General features: G+C 29.4%; 1 protein-coding gene across 1 annotated transcript; it reads left to right on the top strand.

Annotated features, from left to right (window-relative positions):
• The first annotated feature begins 4,498 nt into the window (after positions 1-4,498).
• On the top strand, positions 4,499-5,499 carry LOC125828920 (uncharacterized). The gene is made up of 2 exons (XM_049508226.1): positions 4,499-4,658; positions 4,718-5,499. The coding sequence occupies exons 1-2, from the start codon at positions 4,499-4,501 to the stop codon at positions 5,491-5,493; spliced, it is 936 nt and encodes a 311-aa protein (XP_049364183.1). The 3' UTR covers positions 5,494-5,499.
• Positions 5,500-11,489: the final 5,990 nt, after the last annotated feature.

The following is an 11,489-nucleotide window of genomic DNA, read 5'->3' on the forward strand; positions in this document are numbered from 1 at the left end:
AATGATTGGTTGTACTATATAATACCCAGAACATACACAATTGATATAGTTGTTTAAACATACACAATTGGTATAGTTGTTTAAACACAAATAACGACAAAAATGGGTAAATATACTGGTTGATATTCTGATAACATATACCAACCTAAAACATTGAATCTGAAAATCACTACTTAAAATAAAAGATTTTGGTTTGAATGAAATGTTGGTATTATATACCAACATCATGCATCGAATCTTTTAACAACTACTTAAGATATAATATGTAATAATGTTGGTATATAGTGTCTGACATGTTGGTATTACATACCAATCTCACACATTGTTATACAATCTATACCAATCACACACAAATTCTATTGAAATGTTCTATTATAAATCAAATTTGGAGTCCTATCCATGGCGAAACTATGGTGAATCGGATGGTATAGATATGATATAGATGGAAAGAAGAAGATGGAAGGGTTAAAAATTTTGAACAGAAGAATATGGAAGGGCTTAGACGTTTGGCAGAAAAGAAAAATTGTAAAACTTTCCTAGGAACTATAACTCTCATATTGATAATAACACCAATTTTATTGGTAAAATAAAAAGTTATATCAAAAAAGGAAAAAAATAAATATGATCCCTATAATAATCAATGAAACGTGTAAATATCGAACTGTAATAGGAGAGATAATATTGAAAAAATTTAATATCCCTAATTAATCTCCACGTTAAATGCACATAATTCAAAAGGCATGAGAGAGGAAAATCTTAAAAAATAAATAAACTTAAATACAAAAATTAATTATTTTGTTATGTATGTAATTTAAAAACTATGTTTGTAATTAAATAGAAGTACATTGATATTTTGTTAATTAAAGTCTTAAGTAGTATTCTTTTGTAATTTTCACTATTAAAATTCCCACACCAACACCTTTAATCAAAAGCAAGATAAAACAACCTTATATTTTATGTCTAAACTTATAATGCCTTATACCATACCAAACTATTTTTTAAAAGTTGTAATTGGGGGTGTACATGGTCGGGTTGGTTCGGGTTTTCAAATATCAAACCAAACCATTTGTGTCGGATTTTTAAATCTACAAACCAAACCAAACCAATAAAACTCGGGTTTTTCAACCTCGGTTTTTTTTGGGTTTTTCTGGTAAAGTATTCATACAAACATATAATTTACTTGTACTTCAAATATTTCTTTAGTCCTACCAAAATACAACTATCTAAGGTGTTTCTTAAGAAAATAACACAAAATATGATATGATTAATGACACTAAAATATCCAATAAAAAAATAATAATAATGAAATCACGTAAAATAAATATTGCAAATTAACAAGTCATAATGAAAATGATCATAATTTAAAAGTACTAAAACATGCTAAAATATGTTTAATAAGTACTCCCTCCGTCCCATTTTATATGTCATCCCTTTCTATAAATAGTTGGACCACAATATTTGTCATTTTATAAAATATATGCATAAATTATCATATTTTGCCTATTACACCCTTGATAGATTAGTTAATTAATCTTGAAAATGTACTCATCATTATTATAAAGTTGACTTAAGAAAACATTAAATAAGGGTAAAAGGGTAAAGTTACATCATTTCTTAATGCAAGTGCAAAATAAAAATGTGACATATAAAATGGGACGGAGGGAGTATTAGTTACATGACTAAATATTAAAGGAAATTAAAATTAGATTATGTATTTGAATTGTGTAAACCAATGTAAAACCAAAGAACAAATATTCAATATTTTTGTCATTCTTAGTGTTGAATTGATTTTCTTTTTGCATTAGTATTAATTTGATTGTGATTTAACCTTTATTATAATTACCAATATATGTGGACTATAATCTTTATTTCAAACTTGAAATAATATATTAAAAGATAAAAACTATGAAAAAGTTTAAGAAATATTTAAAGATTATATCAAAGTAAATATTTTTATGTATAGAATAAAATTTTAAAATTATATATATAATGTCGGGTTGGTTTGGTCTTGGGTTGGTCTTTTTTAGTTAAAACCAAACCAACCCAAATATAGTCGGGTTTTTTTTCAATACCAAACCAAGTCAAACCAACCACTAGTCGGGTTTTTTTTTCCGGTTTGACTTGGTTCGATTTTGTACACCCCTAATTGTAATCTTGAAGAATAGTCAACCAAATAAAGGTCTACTCCCCCCGGCCAACACACACAGATAGGGGTGGGCATTTGGTATTTGATTCGGGATTCTCAAATTTCGGATTTAGTAATTTGATAATTGGTACTTAGTAGTTAAAAGTATATATCAAATACCAATATTTTAAATTTCAATTCAATAATCGGTAAATTAAACTTCGATTTGATATGATATACGATAATACCGTGTTGAAATTGTAGCCAACTGCATTACAAAATTAATACTTACAATTTATCCAATTATTTCTATTTTTTTATGAAATAAATTAGAATCTTAGTTGCCTTAAACTAGTATTATTTGGGTTACTTGCACGACAAAATATGCTAGTAATTTTTATGACATTACATTCTACGTCTACTAGGAGAAATATTTATGTAATATGACCTGGTATTTTTATTTTGTTGGACGATATATTTTTAAAATTTTGAAATTTTCTTATTCAATGATCAAATTCATCAATATTCATATGTTCTTTAGTAGTGTACTTATTCTCCCTCAACTCAAATGTCGCTATATATATAAGTATATAACCCACTTTGAAAAAGCATGAAGGAATTTTTTACCATTTATTTTTGTAGTCTTTGAAGAATAGTCAACTAACTATCCCCTTAAAGAAAAGTGAACACCTCCCCACACCCCTCCAAATTCTACTTTTAAACCCCCCCTCCCCTCCCCGCCTACACACATTGGGGTGTTTACAGGTCGATTTGGGCAGTTATTGGTCAAAATCAAATCAACTTAATCAGTTTTAAAATTATCAAAATCAAACCAATTCAAATATAATATATATTTATCGATTTGATTGTTATCGGTTTCGGTTTGGTTTGTTTATTCGCTTATTAACCATACATAAAAATAAAAGAAACAACGCATTCAACACGTGAAAAAGTGACAATAATCCATTCAAAACGAAAAAGAGTTAGAATTACTGACATTACAGAACTTTTGATCACTGAATTTACTATAAATAAAGCTTCAAAATTCACTATTTTGGCCTAGAAGGAAAAGACAGTAACATTTTCAATCCACAAAGAATTGTCATAGACACTTATATACATGAAACCAATAAGATAAATATTCTCACTTTGAGCATTTTTACTTTCATAAGTAAATTATAAATAAATTTTGATGAAAACATATATAAGACTTTTTAAATTGTTTATAAAAATAATATATTTTGTATGTATAATAATAAAATCTATATATATAATTCGTTGGTTGAGTTTTGTTATTTCTTCTGTTTCTTTTTCTAACAAAACTATAATCAAATTAAATACTATCGGTTTTTTTACAAATTTAAAATCAAACCCAAATAAAATCAGTTCATCTCAACTGTCTGGTTCGATGTTTTAGTTTGAATCTATTTTTGTCCAAACCGTAAACACCCCTGCACACAATGCTACAACCTCTAAATCATAAATAATTGAAGAAAGTTCCTACAGCACAATGTATATATTTAAAAGGCTTAATACATAGTCAAATTTATTAAATTTATGAGAATATTTTGTTTATACATTCGAATTAAGTCTTGTATTAAACACATCAACTCCTAATAAAATGTTTCAACTAAACATTTTTTATTCAGATTTTGTAAAGAATTTTGAGTTGTTTTTCATTCATCTATTAATAGGTAGCTTAATCATACATAAAATTTGTCGTCTTTTTTTTTAAAAAAAAAAATTGCGCATCAATCTTAACTAGAAAATGTTCATAACAATGTCATCCTTGCCTTTGGGTTTTACAGCTTATTGAGGCAATTGTATATAATTGAAGAAAATGGCAAGTTTATGTGATTAATTTAACAATCTAATAGATGAATGAAACACACCAAAAAAGAAGGAAAAATGAACTTTTGCAGTAAAAGTATCTAATGTATTACAAATTGAGGTATTAAATTGAAACAATGCATAGTTCATACTCCCTCTGTCCCTATTTACTTGTCCATATTTCCTCTTTAGTTGTCCCTATTTACTTGTCCATTTTGACAAATCAAGAAAGGACAAAAAAAATTTCCTATTATAGCCTCATTTAAACTTCTTGAAATTTTTTAAGTTTTAATTCATCCTCTTTGAAATCATAATTAATAAGGGTAAAATGGTAACTTCACTATGCTAATCATTATTGTCTTAATATGTGTGTCATTTCTAAAATGAACAAGTAAATAGGGACAGAGGAGTATATAACAACAAGTTGGGTTGTTATGTATTATGCCTACTATATAAAGAGGCAAAAAACTGATCTTTACATACAGTATACAGAAAGAGAGAAAATCCAGAAGAAGAGGAAGTACTTTATTGCTTCTTCTCAAAATGGGTAACGAGGTGTCTAGACAAGTGCAAAATTTGCGTGATCGCCGGAACAGAAATGGATGCAACTTTCCTGGTTATGATTATCATGTACAGGACAGAAAAAATTGGATGTCAACACTTGCCTCCGAGAGACTTCATGTGAACCAGATTGTTTGGCCAGGTAAAACAGATTTAGAATTTGAATTTTATACGTTCATAATTTAATATCTATATATGCAGGTACACATAATTCTGCAACTGAATATGTTGGAGACCCAATCATAACTCGCCCTTGTGGTCGATGCCAACGTTTGTCCATTTACCAACAACTTGTAATTGGTGTTCGTGTTTTTGATATCCGTGTTCAAAAAGATCGACTTGTATGCCATGACATCCTTAATGGCTACAACGTTGATGTTGTTATCAACGATGTCAAGACATTCCTGTTGGAAACACATTCAGAGATAATAATCCTGGAAATAAGTAGAGAGTTTGGCCAACAGGATCCATCAGATTTTGACAGGTATTTGGAGGCTGAGCTAGGGGAGTTTCTCATCCACCAAGATGACAATGTTTTCAACAAGACTATAGCAGAGCTATTGCCAAAACGAATAATATGCATTTGGAAACCAAGAAATTCTCCTGAACTTAGACAAGGAGGTCAATTATGGAGTTCATGTTATCTAAAAGGTGACTGGACAAACACTGACTTACCTGAAACAAAATTTGAAAGCAATATGCAGCATTTGAGCAACCAACGACCAGTAACATCCCAGATAAAACAAGGTGGAGAACACAGTGACAGCACAGACAAATACTCTAAACCTGTTGTTTGGTACACTGGGGTGGAACAACTGAATCTACAGATTCAACCATTTGCAAGGTTGTTTATAATGGAATGTATTTCTCGAGGTTATGGTGATCGATTACAAATATTTTCATCAGACTTCATAGAGGAGGATTTTGTGGATGCGTGCATTGGTCTTACCAATGCAAGGATCGAAGGGCAGCTCTGAATCTGAACAAATATTATTTACAGTTCGTATAAATATGTCTTTCAAGAATTTTAATTATGAACCTGAATGTGTGCCATAGGTAGCTTGTTTGATTCTCTAGTCCTTTTTTAAGTGCCTGAATGTGTCTGCTGCTATATATCTGTAACTAAGAATACGTGAATTATCACTTGCATGCTTGGTTGGTGTATTCGTTCATCATGGTCTCGTGTTTTGTTAAGCTCCAAGTACTGTCTCAGTTAGTAAAAATTGTCTGCAAACTTTTGAAATTAATACTTGTACATATGTATTTGGATTCAAGCTTTTGTTAAAAAGATGCATCTATGGTCTAGAAGAAGATTTATAAACTGTCATGAATGATGATAGTGAGGGAAAAGAAAATGACAAGAGAGATAGGAAGACCAATTGAGTATGCAAGGACATGATATATCATATGAAAGAAGCTCTTAACTGTCATCCCCAATATAGTCTCAGAAACAGAGGTGTGCACATAAAAACTCAAATGTCAGTTTACCCTCAGCTACACTAACAACAATAGGTGACCCATCATAACTCTTTCCTCTTATGCATTTCAAGTTAGCAGTCTTCTAAGTTCTATTGATTTGAAGATAATGAGAACACTTTGGACACTTCTATCCAGCCACTTTGTAGCTACACTAGTTAATCAGTTGTACAACAATAACATATGATATAAGTATAATGATTCACCAATTGTATCTCAATTTTGCATAGCTAAAGCTTACCAATAGTGAAACTATGGTAATGAGCGAAATATTAAATAGTGCAAAATACCTTTTCATGGCTAATGAGTTGATTCAGAGGTATGCGAAAGATTTTGCCCTCTCATGCCCCTTGCACTATTTACATCAGCCTGAGAAAGTAGGTTAGATCCAGAATACTCAGCCACATCCAGAACGTCCAATACAGGGTTGTTTTGCACCAATACACTCATAAAATGACGTAATTCTCATACTTCCTCCTTTAATTTTTGTATGTCACTTCTTAAAGAAGCAACATCCGCAGCATATTGCTGTTTGAATTTGCTGATTTCTTCATCTATTTTTAGATAACTTGCTGTCACTGATTTACCATCAATGTTGACATTTGAGTTGACTTCATCATCTTTGTCACTATCAACCTTCATCACAACATCTCATTCCCCATAATTAATCCATCTTGTATAACCTTCAACAAATCCATAGCATATTAGATGATCATTTATTACATTCCTTCTATACCAACGGATATTACAACACTCTGCACAAGGACATTGGATTTCTTCGCCTTGAGGATCTCCAACAGTGTAAGCAAAGTCCAAGAAACATCGAACACCATTAATATATTTCTTGGGATATCTCGGTAAATCCATCCAATACTTGGACACATCTTGAGCAAACCTTAATAGTCAAACATCAATATTAAGACTTCAAATATATATTCAATTATGCATTACCAATACTTTACAAACATATCAATAATATGGGTTAAAACTATGCCTAGTGAATTCAACTTGGAGATCAAGATGGGTGTTTGATTATTCCAAATCGAGATTGCAGTCTTCACATACCAATCCTTCCACCAAAAATAAAGGTTGAGGGTATTTTTTGGACCAAAATGTGAAAGGAGAATATTTGTGAACCATTTTCCATATGTTAAAGGTATTTTTATGGCTCTTTTCCGTAATAATATTAAAAGTTCTCTAACAAGTCTAAAACTTATCCTCAACTAGTTGCTATCATATATATGGATCTTAAAACAAAAATGTCAAAAGGATATTAAAAGAGTAATAAACAAATGACATCGTAATAAGAAACATAAATAGGATAAGAATTTCTTACCGAGTCATGATACTGATTGTAGCCCAAAGCCAACTTCAAGTCGACTGCCAATCTTTCCAGATACAGATTAATCTTCTAGGAAAAAAAGAAGAAAAAAGACAACTATATGTCATTATTATCATGGATAACAACATCAGATGGACAAGAATCAAGAAGTTTTAGCTAGATAAAAATTAAAACGTAGTTAAAGCAGTACAGTTCAAATTTAGTATAAGAAACTTTAGTGCACATTTAACAAATCACGTCTCATTGTTTGTTGTTTCCCTTTTCTTGGCAAAAACCATTTGTTACTGTTAAGAAAATTAGTCTTAGGCTCCATGGCCGGTAGTCCAACTGGCAATATCAGAATACCTATCCTAGAGCAATACCTGATATTTATGTTGAAGAAAAGATGTTGACAAACTTGTACACAGAAAGGATATGAAATAAATGGCTTCATTTTAGATTAGAGTCTGAAATCTGTGCTTATCAGCCTTATGAAAACAGCCAGAGATGCAAATGAAATCTATTCAAGGTCGTAAATCCAAGGCAATTGTATGAGATAGGCATTCTGATATTAGTATATATCTTAATTTCATACGAACAACAGCATAACCAGTGTAATTAATTCTACAAGTTGATGTACACAAACATTACCACTGTACCAAAGGACAGAGAGGTTGTTTCTAATACACGCGCGGCTCAAAATATGTGTAGACAAACATGATTGATAGAAAAATAACGACAACCATGGCATACAAAGACAAAGCATATAATTAATACCAAATTGAACTCAAACAAGCTGTAATATAGTTGCGCTCTGGTAAGCAAACCGTGATATATTCATTAAGGTTCAACAGTTTCGTTCCAACAGAATGAATTAGGGAAAAAAACATGGAAAAGAAAAATTAATTGGAAAAACGAATTGCAAGAGAAAAATCAGAAAATGCAGAATCATTGTGACAAAAAGCTACTAAACTCTTCAATAGTTTCAGTTCCTTATATTAATTTAGGGTTTCAAAAGTGGATGCAAGTGAAACATAGACTTCATCCCATGACTTTAAATTGTAAAAGCTTAAATCTTAACCAAGATTTGTAGCCTTTTTCCACTTCCCAAATATCTTGCAGTAACAAAAATGAACAATTTATGGATTGATAGAACAAAAGAAGAGAGTGGAAAACGAGAGAGTTTACCAGTAATCGCTGGCAGTCCGCAGCCTATACCTATCTCAAGTGGGAGAGAAACATTCTCCTTATTCCTTAATCTGTGTGAAAATGTATCAAATTTAATTTTGGTGGGAATAACTCTTTCAAAATTTTAGACTATAAATTTTTTTGAACCAGAAAGAATATATATGAAATAGGCAAATAGCCCACAAATTTTGATCTATTTTGAGACGATGATTTCCTCTTTGGTTGTATTTCATTCCTCAAGTTTGAATTTTGAATCGACAATGAACCATTCAAGCTGATTTTAATTAGTATATCATTATAAATTTAATGAAAGATATTAGCCCCCTCTTATTCAATGTGTGTTCCATTATTATTTTAGAGTTAGTAACTCATAAAAAGATCTAATTAAGTTCTTTAAACAAAATTTAAATCATATTTTAAAAATTGAAAATATTTTTGACAATAAAAACAACTTAATAAAGAAGAATAGCAAAAATATAAGAAATAAAAACAATTACAAGTAATTAGGAGAATCAAGAATAGCTACAAGTAACAATAGTTATAAGACTCACTAACTTTTGCCTATATTAACCATTAACAAAAAATAGAAAAGTAACCATTGAAACATTTCAACTTTTATGAATAAAGAATGTGAAAGGTTAAGAAGAAAAATGTAAGAAATGTGTGATAACATATCTCTCTATATATATACCATTTTAAAAGCATGAACTCTCTGACTTGAATATTAAATTACAATAATATGTTCAACTTAAAACATCCAATTTAGTATATCTTTTATATTTTATACAATATTATATTTATTTAATTATTTATATTATAAAAATATATCAAAAGCATATATCTTTTCATAGTGAAAATTGTAACTTTTTTAAAAAGTGTGATTTCTCCAATGAGTTGTGGCTTTTTCAAAGGGTTTCAACTTTTCAGGATGGTTGTAACTTTTTCAAAGAGTTCTAATTTTTTTTGAAAGGTTGTAACTTTTCTAAGAGTTGTCACTTTTTGGATGAGTGGTGACCTTTCTAAAGAGTTGTGACTTTTGAGAAGGGTTGTGCATTTTATGATAATTTTGATCTATTTTGAGACGATGGTTTCCTCTCTGGTTGTATTTCATTCCTCAAGTTTGAATTTTGAATCGACAATGAACCATTCATGTTGATTTTAATTATATCATTATAAATTTAATGAAAGATATTAGCCCCTCTTATTCTCAAACTAGGGAACATGTTTGCGCTTCGCGCGAGGATTAATAGATGTGTTAGGATTTTTTTTTCTTTTGGATTAATTATATGATAATATTATTTGAGGAAATCATTATCTTTTCATTTGAAATGATGATGCTTGATGAAACTTATCAACTTTAGTATCTATTTAATATAAGAATAATACATTCTTAATGAATAAGTCAAAATATATGCTCTATTAAAAAAATACTTTATTTTCATTGCTTAAATATATAAAGAAATACATCATCAACGGCTGATAATTAGTTATTAGACTGATGGTTAGAGAATATATTCTCTAATCATAAATTATTGCATCTCCCTATTACATAGAAGCCAATACATATAAAATGTCATATTATTCTTTGTTGGTTTGATCTTGTGAAGCTTCTCTGTATATATATTTTTTCAACTGCTCTTGTTCCTTTCTCAAATATGCAATTCGATGTTGCATAATATTTTCATACACCAATTTAACCGATTTGCTTGATTCTTCAGTTGTATCTGTATTATAAAATAAATGTTTAGAAGAAGAATTTAATATAGTTATGAATATTATCATGAATATTTTACCTTGACAATTATCCGAACTGATTATTTGGGGGCGATCCTTATTTGTGTTATCCATTGTAGTACTTCTGTATAAGTATTTGTCAAAGTAAGTATAGAGTATTGCAATAAAAGGTAAGTTTTATATAATAATATTGAACATTGAAACCAACCTCAATTAATCAGTATGAGCAGATGGTGACTATGAAGATAAATGGTGTGTGTGGATGTTTACTATTTTTTTGTGGTATTTATACCACTTTTTTCATTAATTGGTTGTGCTACCATTGAATTGTTTTAAATGATGAATTAATTCTTACGATTTTTTAAATGTTTGTGTGAAGATTTTGAAAATAATTGGAGGATTGTTGGGGATTTGGATTGATTTTGTTTTTATTATGATAGATATGTTATGAATTTATTATGGAGATATAGGAAATTAAAAGGTATAGAGGAATTGATATATAAGTTTTCACATTGATCATGTAGATCATGATAAATATTTTAAAATTAAATAATAAGTGTATTGTACAACTTTTTCCATTGGTTGTGATGTTGATTTAATTCTTTTAATTAATGTAATTATTTTTTGTGTTATTTATACCACTTTTTTCATTAATTGGTTGTGATACCATTGAATTGTTTTAAATGATGAATTAATTCTTACGATTTTTTAAATGTTTGTGTGAAGTTTAGTGTGAAGATTTTGTAAATAATTGGAGGATTGTTGGGGATTTGGATTGGTTTTGTTTTTATTATGATAGATATGTGATGAATTTATTATGGAGATATAGGAAATTAAAAGGTATAGAGGAATTAATATATATAAGTTTTCACATTGATCATGTAGATCATGATAAATATTTTAAAATTAAATAATAAGTGTATTGTACAACTTTTTTCATTGATTGAGATGTTGATTTAATTCTTTTAATTAATGTGATTATTTTTTAAAGTGTCAAATTTGTATGTAAAGATAAGTGTCAGTCACTTTTAGAAAGAATAGGCATAAAGTTTGAATTTTCTATTTGTTTTAAGTATTGTGAGAGAGCTTGAGAGTATCGGTAAGAGGGGTAAATATGAGGTTTGCAGTTGCTTGTGTTGTTGATTTGGTATATAAATAAAGGGAAAGGTGGACTAAAATTACTTAGTATGTGTATAGAAAGTAATCCACACATATTAGGACATGATATGATGTTACATAAATCTTGAGATTTAA

This window comes from Solanum verrucosum, unplaced genomic scaffold (genome assembly GCF_900185275.1).
Source record: "Solanum verrucosum unplaced genomic scaffold, falcon-dt-bn FXZP01000067.1, whole genome shotgun sequence".
Classification (NCBI taxonomy): domain Eukaryota; kingdom Viridiplantae; phylum Streptophyta; class Magnoliopsida; order Solanales; family Solanaceae; genus Solanum; species Solanum verrucosum.

What these genes read in the sequence shown, in the direction of transcription:
- LOC125828920 (XM_049508226.1), top strand. Translation starts at nt 4,499, where the DNA reads ATGGGTAACGAGGTGTCTAGACAAGTGCAAAATTTGCGTGATCGCCGG. An exon ending in GAACCAGATTGTTTGGCCAG is followed by an intron (nt 4,659 to 4,717) that starts GTAAAACAGATT and finishes CTATATATGCAG; the next exon opens with GTACACATAATTCTGCAACT.